The sequence below is a fragment of the Psammomys obesus genome, unplaced genomic scaffold, assembly GCF_907164565.1.
Source record: "Psammomys obesus unplaced genomic scaffold, mPsaObe1.curated_primary_1811, whole genome shotgun sequence".
Classification (NCBI taxonomy): Eukaryota; Metazoa; Chordata; class Mammalia; order Rodentia; family Muridae; genus Psammomys; species Psammomys obesus.
The window spans coordinates 12,266,240-12,284,352 of record NW_026596064.1 but is presented as its reverse complement, the minus strand read 5'-3'; the positions used below and the strand labels follow the sequence as shown (position 1 = coordinate 12,284,352).

The following is an 18,113-nucleotide window of genomic DNA, read 5'->3' as shown; positions in this document are numbered from 1 at the left end:
TCTGCTGAAATATCTAAGCCATCTAGAAAAATTCTTTTTGGAGGCAGAAGATATAGCTTAATGTTAGAGAACTTGCCTGGCATATATGTTATAATTTGCTTTTTATTGCTGTGATAAACATTTTGACCAAAAACAACTTGGGGAAGAAAGGGCTTATTTGGTTTATACTACATCATTGTTGTTCATGAGGAGGTCAGGACAGGAACTGAAGCAGAGACCATGGAGGAATGCCTTTTACTCATTTGCTTTCATAGTTTGCTTTTTACACAACGGATGACCACCTGCCCAGAGGTAGTACTGCCCAAATACTGCCCAAGTCTGGCTGCTCTTACATCAATCAGTAATCAAGAAAATTCCCCACAGATTTGCCTGTGGGCTAATCCTATGGAGGCATTTTTCTCTATTAAGGTTCCCTGTTCCCAAATGACTCTAGTTTGGGTCAGGCATGACAAAAAACTAACCAGAATACCTTCATTGGTCTAATCCCCCATACTTCAAGTAAATAGGTAAATTATTCCTTTCTACAGCAGCCAGAAAAAAAAAATATGTGTATCTCCAGATTTACCAAATGATGCTTTGTAACACACAGAAATACAACCTGGAGGCCAGGTAGACTTCTGTCATATTCTATCTTTACCCATGTCAGTCTCCTGAACAAACAAACCCCAAAAGCGCTTCAAGTACACTGGCAGCTTCTCTACAGCAAGATGATGACGTGGCACATGGTATAACACGATAGAGTTTCAAGTGTGGCTACTCAGTCTTGTAGATCAGGACGGTGTCATTGTTATTAAAAATGTAAGTTTCAATATCTTCATTTAAATGCAGCGCCACCTACTTCACAGAGCTATGTGAACACAAACTGAGGAAACACAACCTAAGAACTGTACAGAGCCTGTACAGAGCATCAGAGAAGTACCACTCAGTAAGAATGTGCTCTCAAGAGAGCACTCATGGTAAGAGTCACCACATCTATTCCAATGGAGCTTGTCATTGAGCATTTGTTATGTGCCACACCCTGTTCTAGGTGCTAGGAATATTAAGCAGGAATAAAGGATGGTCCCTGTTGTTGAAGATTAGGCTTGTTAACTAATTCAGTGGGTGGAGTTGCAGAAGCAGGTCTTTTTCATTTCAGAGGCTCACTCTGCAGTCTAGCTCTGACCTTGACTGCTAAGATTATAAATATGCTATCAAACCTAGCTGGATGGACTCTTCTTACCAGGGCCTTAATATTTCCTTGGTTTGGGTTTATACTCACATCAACAAAATAAATATGTCTGGTTAATAACATAAACCTGCTTAAAGTAATCTTATCAAAAAGCAGGATTCAGCTGGGCATGGTGGCTCAAGCTTTTAATCCCAGCATTCTGGGGGCAGAGGCAGGCAGATCTTTGTGAGTTTGAGGCCAGAGTGAGTTTCATGACAGCCAGGGCTACACAGAGAAACCCTGACTTGGTTTTCTACAGATTGCTAATGAAAACCACTAAATAAAGCAAAGGTGATAACAACAGTGCAACTTACTAAGTGAGATAAGACATTTTTATCTGGAAATTAATAAAAAAATATAATTTTTATAAACTGGCTTCTGGGAGTTTCAGTGGGTGCTGGGTTTTGTGGTAGTACTGTTTTTTTAATTAATAATTTTTTATCAGCATATACTCATTTCACATAGTTATGTGCTTTATAAAGACATTTTCATATAATTAATTATATCATGTACTTTGGTCATTATCCTATGCCTTTTATTGTTCTGTTTTGTATCAGTTTCAGGATCCTTCTGCTTGCCTCTAAGTATAATGGTAAGTACCACTATGCTAAACTTGTGGGTCTTTTAAAAAAATTATAAACAAACATTAAGATGTTTAAGCCTGGCCAGGCATGATAGTGCACACCTTTAATCCCAGTACTCAGGAGGCAGATGCAGGCAGATCTGAATTCAATGCCAGCCTGATCTACATAGCAAGTTCCAGGTCAGCCAGGACTACAAAGCGGAGATGTTGTCTCAAAACAAAACGAAACAAAACAAACAACAACATCAAAAGATGGGTAAATCTAAGAACTGACAATATTAGCCAGTCTAGTTTGTACTGAATATTCCAAGAGTTAACGTACTCTTTAGGAGGTCTGGACTCTATCTAAATGAACCCTAATCTAATTATTATGCCTAATATTTACATTGGTTTTATGGTCACTTAACAACTTTCAGATTCAGGATATTTGATATTTAGAAGTACTGAAAGAGTATAAGCAGTACAAAGATTATTCTGAAAATGGAAGTGCTAAGAGGTTAAACAAACAGCTTAGTATCCTAAGACAGAAACTCAGAACCAAGAGCCCCTGACTCCATGCCTACCATTTGAATAAGTAAACCAGTAACTATAAGGCAATTCTATTAATCTGTACCTCTGAAAGAAAAACAGGAAGCTACAACATTTCATTCCCTGGTACCTGAGGAGCGAAATGAAATACTACCTATAAAGCCTCCCTTCACTGTTCATGAGGAACTAGTTCCAGGATTCTTCACAGATATCCAAATCAAGACTGAAATGTCAAAGCATTCCCATAAAGTCTATGGATATTTCCTAAGGATTTTTGTTGCTGCTGAGGCAGGATCTTATGTAGCCCAAGTTGGCCTTGAATTTCCCATATAGTTGAGGATGATCTTCCCAAGTGCTAGGATTACAAGAATGTACCATCATATTAGCAGTTGTTGTTTGAGCCAGGATTTTCTAGGGTGAGTACGAATTCCTGGGTTCAAGCCGTCCTCCAGTTTAAGTCTTCCGAGGGGTGGAACTATAGATACATGTCAACAGACCTGGCAACCCTTTGCCTATGTTTTCTTCAATCATCTCTAAATTATTCATAATGCCTAATATACTATAAATGGCATGCATGTAGTTGCTATGCTGCACTGTGTAGGAAATAATGACAAGAAAAAAGTATAAATGTTAAGCAAAGGTACATTTCTTTCTTCTGAATACTTTCAATCCACACTTGGTCCAATCGATGGATATAAAGGGACAACTACATCTACATATATGTAACAAATTAAAATTTCTAGGAATGATCTGAAAAAATGGTCTGGCTCTAAAAAGATGGAAAATATAGAAAACAGCCTAACTAGTGATCATAACTAGTTATTATGACAGGGCCTGTAATATATCACTTCTGTAACTTCTAATTCCTTTGGAATGGACATATTTATGTCATATTTATGACATATTTATGCTATTTAGGTTTCCCATTTACTTAGAAACCTGAAAGAACATTTTTCCATTAATTCAAGTCTTACCTGTTAGGAAACATGCACTCAAGTCCTTTGCCACATAAGTTAACTAATATTTTATGTGTTTCATTATGTATTTAAAGTAATATAAGCACTATAATACTTATAAAGATAAATTAGAGCAGCCTCAGAACTAAAAAGCAGGTCATGGAGAAACAGGCCTTGCAAATAGCACATGAGCCCTCAATCAAGCTCACCATTCCCAACCACCTCTTTCGGCGGGTCTTTAAACGCACACCTGCACTCACCATCATTAGGCAGCTTACACTCAAACCTTAACAGCAGCAGTAGCAATCTCATGCTCCTACTCTGTTATTTCAGGAGAGGGAAGTTTCCCTCCAAAGATCACTAACTCCACCAGGGAAAATAAACTGTGTACATGAAAGAAAAGCCAACTTTGATCCATTGAAAATCTTGATAGAGTATCATACAAAGCACCTTTAATTAAAACTTAAAATAGGAAAATCAAGGCTTTCATCCACACCGAACAAACATTTCCATATCATAAGTAATTAACTGAGCTAGGAGAAAAAGCAAGGAGAAAGAGAAAATAGATGGTAAAATGAAAACTCTTGGCAATAAGATCTGAGTTATTTCATATTCTTCACTGCCAAAATCCTTCTCCCTCAAGAGGCCTACATGTAGCCCAGTAAATCACACTGCATCTCTACCAACTTCCCAGAGCTCACCTGTCATGCCCTTAACATCTTTACCCGCCTCAGTCCTCCCAGAGGCAAGCACTGAACTGAGGATATTCTTGGTATGCACGGTTATGGTATGACTTTCATTTTTTTTTTCTGTATTAGTTTATGCTTAAGCAACTAGGTTAGATCTGCTGTTCAAATATCCTTCATAATGTCCAAGTTTTTAATCTAATAGCTAGGCTAAGCACCCTGGAATGTCATTACAAAGATCTTTCTGGAAATTTTATGTGGATGATAGCAATATTTATCTGATTAAATCAGCTTTTCTTTCACTCAATAACTATTTCCTCAGTATTACTATGTATGCCAAATGCTCGCCCGAGTGCGGATCACCGTAAGAAAGGCAGAATTTGCAGCAAAGGGTGGGAGTCAAATCCCTACAAAGTAACACTATTTACCTCAGAAATCCTGTTTCAGATGGCTTCAAATTACTCCTTTCTAATATGAAACAGTTAAATCTTTTAATAATTTCTAATAAAAACTTAAAACTATAATAAATTGCCTTTTCTGAACATGATACATATTTAATATACCATATCAATACCTGGCTATACCCGCTTTTAGAAACCATATGGACATTTATTGATCTATTTTAGGCTAGAAAATTGTGAAGCAAGCTCATCTGGACTGTGGTTTCAGCAAAAACTGACAGTTCCTAAATAAAGGCCTGAAAGGTTCTCTGTTGAGTAAAGTCCATGAGCATCATAACATCTTTACTGGGATATCTAGCTCTCCTTTTTGAAGGCTTTTTAATTTAATTCCTACGTTTAAGATTGTTCCACATGGCTGGGACTGGGAGTGCCAAGTAGAAGACCTTACATGGCATAAGCTATACAGCTAAGAAATTCACAGACTAAAAGATCTTGAGGTGATGTCAACATTCAGCAGAGCCCATGCCTCTTCACAGTCACAAAGGAAATGAAGCAGAATGTTCAAGTGACTTGCTATAAGTCAGAAACTTTTTAAGCGCAGAGCTAAGGTTAGTATTCAAGCCACTCACACCAGCGAATTTCAACCAGGGGCCTACCCAGGGATCCTGGCACTATCTGGCTATCAGGAAACATTTCAGTGTGTTACTGGTACCTGGGAGGGAGGGGCCAGGATGTTGCTAACTATGCACAAAATGGGGAACAACCTTTCATGACAAAGAACTGCCTGGACTACAATGTCAATAGCACCCAAACTGCAAGAGACTGACCTAGAACCACATTTTGCAGGATCTATGTAACCAGTTCCTATTTGACACAAGCATTCTGAGGATAAGAGTGCTACTTTCCTTCAGGCAATTTAAGAATAAAGTTAATTTGACTTTCCCTTTGATGTACTATGACAAAAGAGTAAAACATACTTACCAGGAGCCAAACCCTAGGGGTCTCCTTTCATAATCCGGCAGATCTGGAGCAATCTTACAAGCTTGTATGTTCAGGTACTTAAATATGTGAATTTTGCCTTTTATGCAAATCTAAATAAAATAACAAATGCAGCCAAATTACTATTCATCTGAAGTATAGGTGCTCTTTCAAGCATATTATTTTATGTGTATGAGTGCTTTGCTTGCATGCGCGTCTCTGCACCATGTGCATGTCTGGTGCCCGGGGGCCAGAAGAGGCTATTAGATCTCCTTGAACTAAAGGCACACACACTCGTGAGCAGCCATGTGGGTGCTGGGTTGCAGGCTCCAGTCCCCTGGAAAAAGTGTTCTTAATCGCTAAGCTGCCTCTCCAGCCCCCAGATGTGTTCTCTCTCTCCTCCCCACCCTTTCTTTTTTAATAACTAGCTTTTTGTGTAATATATACATTGGAGTTTTAAGGCATCCCTATTAAATACACAGTGCATTAATTAAAGATAACCTGTATCATCTGGTTCAGTGTTTACTTTAGGGTTTTGTCTTTTAGTTATTAGAAAGTTTCAGTAGCAGAGTAACTTACGATTATAAACACTGTTACATACCAAGTAAACTGAACACACTGATTAGTTTATACAGTCAGGACTTTAAAGATTTCTCTCTAGGTATTAATCATCTATAATTACATTTTAAATGCTGATCTCTGTAGAAGAGAACTAGCAATGATAAATTGGTGAAATTTACATACATTCAATTTTGTTGTGACTTGTCTCATGAGGCAAACAAATTCTTTAGGCTAATGAAACTATAATTTGAGTCTAAAAATGTCCCCTAAAGGCTTATGTATTAAAAGCTTAGTTGTTAGCTGATGGGCTTTTGAGCAGTGAATGGATCAAGTGGGCTCTAATGTGATCATGATCATGAATTAATACATTATGACTTCATGGCTAAATGGGCATCAGGAGACTGGGTGTGGTTGGAGGAAGACGGGACTGGGGGTGTGCCTCTCAAGGGTGAAACTAGTCCTGAAGCCTTCCTGTTTCCTGGCTGTTAAGCAGCCTCCTCAACCACATGCTTTTGCTGCCATGATACTGTCTCACCACAGGTCCATAGCAATGGAGCCAGCCGACTAGAACCCTGAAACCAGGAGCCTTACTTACTTCTTTTAACTCACTTCCTCTTAAGTACTTCATCACAGAATAAAACCCAACTACCTCAAAACCTTTTAATTGTGAGGTTCTCATGTAACTTTCCCAGATTCTATGGCTGTCACAAGCTTATACATTATTAAACTGCAAAGTGAGGGTGAGATAGCTCTCAGGTAGAGGTACTTGCTACCTATGCCTGGTGATAGGAGTTTGACCCCTGGAACCACATACAGGTAGAGAGGGAACCAATTTCAAGAGCTGTCTCTGAATTCCACATGTCGGAGCACACGTGCACAGACACAATGAAGAACAAAAACTTTAAGAAATTCCAGCGCACCTGGGCATGGTGGTACATGTCTGTAGTCCTAGCACTTGGGCAGACAGTGGCAGGCAGATCTCTGTGAGTTTGAGGCCAGCCTGGTCTACAAAGCAAGTCTAGGACAGCCAAGGCTACTCAGAGAAATCCTGTCTCAAAAAAAGATGGGGCTGGAGAGATGGCTGCTCTTCCCGAGGTCCTGAGTTCAATTCCCAGCAACCACATGGTGGCTCACAACCATCTATAATGAGATCTGGTGCCCTCTTCTGGCATACAGGTGTACATGCAGACAGAACACCATATACATAATAAATCTTAAAAAAGAAAAAAAAAAAAACTTCATAGTGAAAACTATGAGCTTGGCAAATATTTTATAGATTACAGGATATAACCTACCTTATAGTTAGTAGTTTCATTTCAGTTACTAACAAACAAATGAGCCAACTGGTTAAATGAGTAATTTACCATTTTAGGAAATAGGAAGGCACAGAAACAATGTTACCAAGAATATAGTGATAATTTTCAGTTTGGAAAGTTGTCTATGACACTTATGCTCTCCAATTCAAGCTTTAATAGGAGAAAATTACAAAAGAAATTAACTCAAATTTCATTTATAAATCTAGGGTTTTTTTTTTTTTTACCCCCAAGACAGATTTGCAGCCCCAGCTGTCCTGGAACTAGAGCTCCACATCTGCCTCGGCCTATGAGCCCTGGGATTAAGGGCATGCGCCTCCACCGCCCAGCCAGTAAACTAGTTTTTGAAAATTACTCAAGTTAAAGTCTTTAAGGACTAGGGAGTCAGAAAATGCTTGCCCCTGTGCAAGCGTGAGGACCCAAGTTTGGATCTTCAGTACCCACATAAAAGTACCATACATTGGGAGGGTAGGGCAGAGACAGGGAGATCTCTCGGGTTTGGAGGCTAGCTGAATTGGTGAGCTCCAAACTCAGCGAGAGATTTTTGTCTACAAAAACAGTAAGGTGGAGAATGACTGAGGAAGACACCTGTCACCAAACTCTGGTGCACACATGAACACATACACACATACAAAAGTGCCAACTTTTGGAAACATCAAACTCTTTCTTCATCCCTTTTATTACGGGCACAGGTGGTGGTGGTGGTGTGCGGATGGTCGTGGTGGGGAACGACAAGATGGACACAATGCACAGAGAATTTCCTGTAATGCTCCGACAGAAGCCGCCCTTCAGCAGACTTTACCCATGATTACCTGTGCAGGAGGCGACTGCAGCGGGTTGTTATCCAGGGTGATCACCTGCAGGTGCCGAAGATTCCGGTAACAAACGGGGATTGCTGTGATTTTGTTGCAGGAGAAGTCCAGTCGTATCAAAGGCACCTCTGCCAGCTCTGCGTGAAAGTAAATGAAGAAACAATCACTGATATTTTGAAACTACAGTTTTTACACATGCTTCCAGTTAAATGTGGTAGATTAAAAAACCACTTACCGCTATTCTTCGTGACTAACAAGGTGTAAAATAAAGTCTGGTTGCTTAGAGATAGGAGTTCCACCAGAAACCTGGCAGTGTGACTCCCTCCCTCTACCAGTACGACTCAGTTCTCAGAACCTAACACTATTTAAAAAAATAAAAAAGACAACAAAGGAGCCAGATAGAGGTCTTCATGAACAGCTAATGTTAGATGCCTGTGGCCCCAGTCCCAAGTACCTCAGCTGGACACTCACAGTCACACCACAGGAACCAGAAAGTTATTCTCTATGGAAACTGTACCAAAGGCCCTGAACTTAGGGAGCGAGGGTTGGTGGGAAGCAGAAAATAGAGGATGTAAAGCAAACATACTAACGGCAAGGCCACCTTTTCCACCTACCCGGCCTTAGCCCACTCCTGAATTCCAGTAACACATGCATACAATCATATAAAGATATGCCAAATACATCTTTCTCTGGAGAAACTACTCACTCCCATATAAAAAGGTCTTTAGTTACTGACATAAAGTTTCCCTCAGTAAAATATATAGCCTCTTGCTTAATCACCCTTCAACAATTTTTGCCCAATGTATTTAGAACTTCTATGATGCTGTGTACACACTGTACATGACCCTCAGAAACTGAGAGGTCTCCAACATGTAAGACAGGAACAAAAATGAATTAACTAATAAAAGAAAAAAGAAGCCAGGAGTGGTGGTGTATGCCTTTAATCCCAGCACTCAGATGGACTGCTGTGAGTTCAAGACCAGCCTGGTCAATGTGAATCCAGGGTAGCCAAAGCTAAACAGAGAAACCCTGTTTCAAAAAACAAACAAACAAAAGAAGAAGAAACAAGAAAGTACATAGAACAGAAGGAAATTTGATAAGCCAGAATGTTTTTTACTTCAGAGAAATAGAATACGGAATCACTAAAATATAGTCTCCCCCCCCCCTAAAAAAAGATCACAGAATAATAAGCATTTTATGATGGTAGAAACTAAAAATTCTGAATAAATTTCTGAAATTGGAAAATTCAAGAACGGTTTGAACTTTTTTTTACTCTAGATTAGCACAAAATGGTGAAGAAATGAATAAGAAAAATCAAAGGATCAAAGATTTAGACATAACATTCAATTTGAAAACTGGGACAGAAAAGCCAGAAAGAAAGAGGATCACAGAGAGGGGAGGGAGCAGCAAGATGACTTAGTAAGCAGGTGTGGGGGCACACGGGAGGATTTGGAACACTTGGGGGGCACGGGCAGGTGGACCCCTGTGAGTCTGAGGCCAGCCTGGCTTACACAGACAGCCAGGGTTACACAGGAAGCACAGGGTTAAAAAAAGACAAGCGTCATCAGACAAAGAAGCCTGCCGCCAAGTCTGAGGAGTCTGACCCCGGAATGAACCAAGCGGTCTTGTGACCACAGACTTGCACTGTGGCACATGTACACACACCCAAATAAACCAAGGTAAGAAGATGGGAGGGGGTAAACAAATAATTCTCTCAAGACAAAGGTCTAAGGAGCAGCTCTAAGTAACCAGCACACAGAGCTAGCCCACTCAGTGAGTGGGAAAAAGGGAAGGTGCTCAGGTCTCCCAGACAGAGAATGGGTTAGAGATGGGCCATACTCCCAGCTGCCAGGTCTCGGCATGTGCAGCGCCTGCAACTGCAGCACTCAGGAGGCACAGGCACAGGCTGTGGCGCTGTGAGCGGCCGGCTAGCCACAGCCACATAGCAAGACCTTCCCTCACAAACAAATACACAAACAAAGGCTCTCCTCCCCAAACCAGCGTTTAAAAACAGTCAAGAAACAGCCAACGAAGCTAATGAAAATACTCCTGGCCACTGGAACTTGAATAGTGGTGTTGGGGGGCGGGGTGGGGGTAGGGAGACGGTATGAGGAAAAGGAATATTAATAATTACTTTGAGCTTTTAAATATCTTTTGGTTGCTATTTAGTTAAAATTAATTACAATGAAAATGGTGATGTAACCAACCAAAACGCAATGTCACATATTACTAGTTAATGCACAAATAAATTTCCTGCCACCTCAGGTTACTTCAGCTGCTGATTAGAAACCATGCAATTAAACATTTAAAACTGTGTAATTCATGCCCCCCTCTCTTTTTCCAGACAGGGTTTCTCTGTGTAGCCTTGGCTGTTCTGGACTTGCTTTTTGTAAACAGGGTGGCCTTGCACTCAGAGATCTGCCTGCCTCTGTCTCCCTGAACGCTGGGATTATAGGTGTGCACCACTGAGCCTGGCGAATTCACATTTTCAACAGTTTATAAAGGATATAAATTAGAGGATAAAACTATTGAACCATGCTTGCCACCCGAAAGCCCCAATGTTAATCAAAACCTCAACATTGCCAGGCATGGTGGCACTAACCTGCAACCCCAGCACTCATAAGGCTTCAGGAATACTGTGTAATTGAGGGTAGCCTAGGCTACGTTATAAGAGCCTACTTCAGGGAACAACCCCCCCCCAATACAAAATCTGAAACTTCAACATTTTTATCAGTAATCTTGCTCCATGAAGAAGACTAGAAGACAGTGACTAGGCCCTGAATAAAGGGATGGAATTTTGGACCTGGTATTGTAAGGGGTTGGTGGGTGTAATCCCAGCTACTTGGGAGTTAAGAGAGGGGACTGAAAATTTCAGGACAGCCAAGGCAAGTTGAATTCTGTTTCAAAATGAAAATGAAATATGAAAAGGTGGAATGGGAGCACAGCTTAATAATAGCAGATTGCCTAATATGCACAAGGTCCTGTGTTCAGTTTTCAGTCCCTGACGGAGACGCACGCACGCATGCACACACACGCATGCACACATGCACACACACACACACACACACACACACACACACAGAGAGAGAGAGAGAGAGAGAGAGAGAGAGAGAGAGAGAGAGGGAGAGAGAAAACACAAATGTGTTGGGCTATTAGCACATAGGTCATAACTCTTGGTTTACTGGGAGCTTCTCTTCCTATCCTGAGTTGGTCGCAAGTGGAAGACGCAATGGAGGAAAGGCCTGAAAGCAAATGGTGTGAGTGTGAAGGCTACCAGACAAGTTCAGTGAGAACATGTGAGGTACCAGGCAGTGGGTGATAGCTAAGTGTATAAAGGTGACAGAGGAAATAATTTTCTAATGTGTTCACCTCAGATCCAAAATGTCAAATGTTGTGTTAGAACTAAGTATTTTACTAGATCAAACTGGAATGTTTGGACTTTGTAGTAAAAGCAAAAGCATCATAAGTTAACTTTTATTATAAATTTTGTCACATCTTACAGAACTTAGATCATTGTTATGAAAATATTTCTAAAGCTTTTCTTTTTGTTGTTGTTGTTGTTTTTCTTTGTTATTTTTGAGACATGGTCTCTCTATAGTCAAAGCATGCCCCAGGAGTCATACTCACAGTCCTCCTATCTCTACCTCCCAGTGCTGAGGTTACAGGCACCTGTCATTATAGAAGACTGATTCTCATTTTTAAATATGTATTCTGAAATGTTCTTGAGTTATTTTCTAGAATTTGCTTTAAGTTAATCTAGAAAATTAGGGTGGAGAAAAGTACATGAGAGGAAATATATATATATATATATTTATATATATATATACACACATACACACATACATATGGTGAAATATATGTATGAAAAAAATATATAAATGAAATAAAAATCACCATGAGCCAATTATTGTAGTAGTGAGTGACAGGCACATGGAAATATTCTATAACTAAATTAAATAAATATAGTTTGAATTTAATTAAAAATGGTTCTCATTTTTGTTTTTATTTGCAACCTTTCCTTTCATGGATTTGTATTTGTGAGCACTTGATAAAATTTGATTTTCTGTCATTCAAATCCACGTGAGAATTTACAGACAACCTAAGACTACTAGAGATGCTCACTTCACTTGTTACTGCCTATCACCTTCACATGCTTAACTAGACCTTGTTTGAACTTTTCCAGCAAAGGATAAAGTTAAGTTCAACTCAAACTCTATTGATTCTATTTAATTTTCAAAGTCCATTTATAAATTTAGAAATTAATACATCACACCAGACTATCCCGTCACCAAGCACACTCCATTTCTCGCCATACTCACGCTTGGTTGAGACCACAATGACACTGCTCTGAGGATCAACTACAGTGGTTCGCAGGGTAGCCCACAAGACCTAAAATGCAATACTGAGCAAGAGCTACCAAAATTTTTCTCTGAAGTTTTTGTTGTTTTGCTGGTATTTGGGGTTGAACCTCCAGTCTTGACTGCTAGCCAAGTGCTCTACCACTGAACTACATGCCCTGTCCCTCTTTTGTTTTCTTTTTTCTTTGTCCCTCTCCCATCTCTCTCTGAAGACAGGGTTCACAGCGTTACTCAGCAGGCCTAAGTGATCCTCCTGCCTGAGCCGCCTGAGTAGCTGGGATACCAGGCCCATGCCAGTAGCCCCACTCTTAACAGGTTTCTAAAGGGCACAGTCTAGCAGACGATGCTAACTGAGTAAGCCCTTAGAGCTCAAACACTGGCTCTACCTCGTACACATTTTTTGACTTGTACCCACCAGTTTGAGAAATATTTAAAATAAAAAGACAAATACCAACAAAATGATTATTTCATAGTTTCTTACCTTCAGGCAAGCGTACTAGATGATTTCTTCTTACATTAAAGTCTCTCAAGGCTTCCAGATTACCAATTTGGGAAGGTACGGTTTGAATTTCATTGCAGCTCACATCCTATTTCAAAAGAGTATGATGTGTCTCTCAGAAAACACCCAAGTGGAAAGAAAGTCATTTACTTCCACCCAGAAATGGAGGTGGGAAGGAAAGAAGAGAGAAGAATGAGGTAAAAAGACCATTGGGGAGACAGAGGCTTTGAAGTTACTTCCTCGTCAACAGTTCCCTGAGTGACTGAGGGCGTTAATTAGCACCACTTGTAGAAAACTAAAAGCAGCACCTCAAACATGTATCTATCTGTTGAGATTGCATAAGCATTTTAAAAGTTTAAATTATTTGTTAATAAAGATTTGGGAAACTAAGATAAAGACACTGAGTTCAAAGCAACTGTTGGATATAAAGTAAGACCTTTTCATAAAAAGTAAAATAAAGTAATAACATGATCAAACTATATTGTATGAAAAAATTAAGTAGAATGCTCACTCCTTTGTCTATCATAGAAATAAGTAAAGCAAAAGGACTTAAAGTATAAGTTATACCTGTTTCATGTTAACAAGCCAGGTTCTAAAGAATGTCCTAAAACATACACTTTGGGTTTTATTTCCAAAGTCTAGCTAGCACAAAAACAGTAGCCTAAAATCCCAATTCTTAAATCCAAAGTCCTGTACCAAAGTAATCTAATTTGTCCAACTAGATTTATACCATTTTTTTTTCTGTTTACAACAACCATCTTTATTGATAACCCCCCACACTCTCTTACTAAGTCTCAACTATCATAGTTGCATTTGATCATTTCAAGTAATATGAAACATAGGCTTTAGTTTAAGGACGCTGATTTCCAATCTGATAGTGTCATTTAGTATTGGTTTCCTTAGCTATAAAATACAGTTAGAATCCCGCCCATAATATGATTGTGGGGCTATAAGTAGTCTAACTCCTAAACTAACTCAAAACATAAATATGTAAGAAATGATATCCAGCAGCATGCCTGTACTCCCAGCACTCCGGGAGGCAGAGGAGGCAGATGGATCACTTAGACGCTAGCCTGGTCTACAAAGTGAGTCCAGGACAGCAAAGGCCATACAGAGAAACCCTATCTAGAAAAACAAAATAAAAACAAAAACAAAGAAAAGAAAAGAAATGGTTTAGTTTCTTGGGCCAGGCAGTCGTGGTGCATACCTTTAATCCTGGCACTTGAGAGGCAGAGGCAGGAGGATCTCTTAAATTCAAGGTCAGCTTGTTTTACAGAGTGAGTTCCAGGACAGCCAAGGATACACAGAATAACCCTGTCTTGAAAAACAAAAACAAGCAAACAAACAAACAAAAAAAGAGTTTCCTGTATATTCATAAATAATAGTAGGTAAAGTTTAATAATATCTTAGAAAATATGTAATACCAAATTATATCCCAAAGATATATATCTTTGGCTATATATCCCAAAGATATGCTAACAAAAAACAAACATACAAAAATCAAAAACCAACTTTTGGAGTGCCCATTCATTTATAAAGGCTAAGAAAAATGATAAAAATATTGATATTAAAATTTTAATTAAAAAACCCAATCACATTATTAAATTATGTCTCAAGAGCTTAGTAATACAGAAATAATTTAATGCTGGTTAGAAAATAACCAATGACATTTCCCCTTCTGTGGAGATAGTAAGACTTGTACGTTGAAGTCTTTCTTAATTATATGTCAAGCCAACACCATAAAATTACTTTTAAAAGCAGTATTTTATTTTTATCATATAGAATACTGCAGACATGTTGGACAATCAAAGAATAAAATGTTAACTTACAAGTTCCGTCAAATGTCTGAGATGTCCAATTTCTTCAGGAAGTGAGACCAATTTGTTATTGCTAGCAATTAAGACTTTCAATGGTAAATTACACAAGTGCACGGGCAATGTTGACAGTTGGTTCCGACTAAATGAGTACACAGAGAAAGAACATATCTGTCATTTTAGATCCAAAAATAAGTCTTATAGGAAATCAATAGGATACTAGAGTTAAGTTCCTGTCAGTTTAATCAGTTCCCAACTACTAAATTTAGGCAGATAACAGGAATCTTTGTTTATTTAAAAAAAAACCATAAAATTCAGAAACATAAAATAGTAAAGTACATCTCTCATCGGAATAAAAACAAATTAAAAGTTTACATGTAAATTTAACCCCATAATAGTTATTTTAAGGCCAAGTCCTTCCCTAAAAAGATCTTTTCAAGATCTCTCGTTGATTAACATACTTTATGAACCTTTTAAAATGTTTTAATCCCTCTTACACTCTTACTCACTCTTACTTTCTCTTTCTCTCTCTTACACTCTCTCTTTCTCTCGGGGCGCCCTCCTTCCCCTTCCCTTTTCTCTCTCTCTCTCTCCCCATGTCCTGCTCCCCTTTCCCTCCTAATAAATCTTTCGCAGAGAGAAAAATAAAATAAAATAAAATGTTTTAATCCAATAATAATTCTGCTATACATGATTATTAAGAAAAAAAAATGTTAACATTTACATACAAATTTCTCTAGTAGTGATTTTTTAAACATTTTTTTAAAAATTGCTGGAACTACATATCTAAAAGGAGTGGATTTTAGTTTTTAAAATTTACTTTTATTTTTAATTAAGTATATATGTGTGTTTGAGAGTGGGTTTATGCATGTGAGTGCAGCACCCAAAACAGCCAGAAGAGGGCATCAGACTCCCCTGCAGTTACAGCAGCTGTGAGATGCCTGAGGACGCTGCTAGAAACTGAACTCAAAAGTTCTCTCAAAGTGCAGTATATGCTTTTAACTATGAAGTCATCTCTCTAGCCCCAGGGATGGATTTTTTTTTTAATGTATATAAACGGGGCAACAAAATATTTACTAGAAAAGCATTTGCAAGGTCCAATGAAATAAAGTAAAGGCACTTTCCACATAAGTACGGCAACCTGAGTTCAACCCCCTAGAACCCACATGAAAGTGGAAGTGGAGAACTGATTCCACAAGGTTGCTTTCTGCCTCTGTACACACACTACAGCACATACCCAAATACTCACATTATGCACACACACACTCTAAAAATAACAATGTATTGTGTGTGTTTCTGTGTGTCCTGCTGGGAACTGAACCCAGACCCTTGTGCACACTGGGCTAGTGATCTACCAGCTAAGCTGTATCCCAGTCCATCAGATTTAGTATTTACGTGATAAAGTTAATTTGAAAATGTAACTGGAGAACCACAGCTGCAAGACCTCTACAGGATTATTAGGCTAACAGCTAGTTGGGTCTGTTAATTATGCAAAACTAAAAATAAAGGGAGCAACAAGAGAAACATGGGGAAAACGTTACTATATCCTAAGAACATATTAGGAAGTGCTGGTGTGAACAGCTAGCATAAGAAATTGTTAACATTTCAGTGACAGAGAGGAGAAAATGAAAGATCATATAAAACCACTTTTTCTAAACGGATACTATTCTTACCTAATATTTAGGAACGTCAGAGCTTGTAAGTTTAGAATGGCCTCTGGGATATATCGAATACAATTCTGGTACAGGTTAAGACTTTCCAGAGAAACAAAGTGACACACTTCCATAGGGATTTCTGAGAGGCGATTTCGTGACAGGTCTGAAAGAAAATGTAAAAGCTTTAAAAACCATTCTTTGGAACTTGTTTTACTCAAATTAGTTAGTATGCTTTATAATCATTTGAATTCTCCAGAATTTCTATTGTGGAAACTGGTTCAACATAAGCACTGAAATATTTATTAACTGGCTGAGTAACCCATTAAACATACATTTTCAAACTGTTGCTAGGCAACACTGTTTCCTTTTCAATTTCCACACACACTAAAAATAAAATTGTTATTCTTTGTAAGTAATACACATTCTAAGACACTGGCTACTCATTATAGCAAAGTTGCATCACTAAGTTCCAAATATCAGCAGAAACAAATGGATCCCTCCAAAAAACTCCACCTTCCCAAGAATGTGTGTGTGGGGGGGAAGGCAGAAGGAGGAAAGGAAGGAGAGGAGGCATGATGCATTCATGGAGCCAGAGGACAACTCTCCAGAGTCGGCTCTCTCCTTGATCAGGTTGTCAGGTCTGGGCAGCAAGTTCCTCGTATTCACTGAGCCAACGTCTCAGCTCAATTGCCCTACTCTTTACCAAAAAAAGTCAAAGTCCTTTGTTAAAATCAACTCAGGAACCTTTTTTGCTCCCAATGATACAATATGAGCCTCAATAAAAATGGTAATTGAGAGAGAAATGGCTCAGTAGTTAAGAATACTTGCTGATTTTCTAGACCACCAGAATTTGGTTTTCAGAACCCACAGAGGGTAGATCACAATAGCTTATACAACTCTAGCTCTAGGGGATACAATGCCCTCTTCTGGTCTCTTTAGGGGGACATGCGCGTATACTAACACACACATTAAAATACAAACAAACTTGTTTCTTTTTTTGTTTTTTTCAAATCAGGGTTTCTTTGTGTAGCCTTGGCTGCCCTAGAACTCACTATGTTGACCAGGCTGACCTTGAAATCCCAGAGATCTGGTTGCCTCTGCCTCCCCAGTGCTGGGATTAAAGGGGTGGGACACTATATTCCAGTTTAATTTTTTTAAAAAACTTTTTTCAAAAATATCAAAATCAATGAATAAAATCCATCATGCATATTCAATCATGATCTTAAAAGGATACATTCCCTTAAAGAAACAAAAGAACTGATTAGAAAAATCAACCATTTATCTTGCCTTTCCTATACGAAGATATTGTTGAGTAACCTACATATTTTAACCAAAGACTTAGATGATGAAATTAAAGCATCTTAGTTATGGGTGAAAAAAAGGATATCACTATTTTACAATTCTCAATGAATTAACAGACACAGACTAGAGCATGAGCGGCTATCAATTTTTAAGATTAACTTTATTTGTCACACTCTCTCTAAAGAAGACTCCTACTTGCCTGCTATGTGGTAATAATTTAAGAAAAAGACCACCATTTTGCCCAAGCACCTCTTGACCCTGTGTGTACTTAGAAAAAGTCAGAGCTCAAAGTATCTGTGAATGTAAATTGCTATTTTTTAAAAGCAAATTTCACAAAAGAATGATTTTAAGGACAGTAAATGTAGCCTCTCTTCTTCCTGAAGAATTACAATATAAAATTATACACATTGTGATTTTTTTTTTTTTTTTTTTTTTTTTTTTTTTTTTTTTTTTTTTTTTT

The 18,113-nt window shown here is 38.5% G+C and overlaps 1 protein-coding gene across 8 annotated transcripts in view; it reads right to left on the bottom strand.

Annotated features, from left to right (window-relative positions):
- Nucleotides 1-18,113, bottom strand: part of Lrch3 (leucine rich repeats and calponin homology domain containing 3) — a 99,789-nt gene that overhangs the window by 49,585 nt on the left and 32,091 nt on the right. For all 8 annotated transcript variants that reach the window (XM_055624839.1, XM_055624843.1, XM_055624842.1 and 5 more), the window contains exons 2-6: nt 16,370-16,514; nt 14,712-14,838; nt 12,865-12,970; nt 8,026-8,162; nt 5,343-5,452 (exon numbers count right to left, since the gene is read on the bottom strand). In XM_055624839.1, the coding sequence (XP_055480814.1) occupies nt 5,343-5,452; nt 8,026-8,162; nt 12,865-12,970; nt 14,712-14,838; nt 16,370-16,514 (625 nt within the window). The remainder of the gene's footprint in view (nt 1-5,342; nt 5,453-8,025; nt 8,163-12,864; nt 12,971-14,711; nt 14,839-16,369; nt 16,515-18,113) is intronic.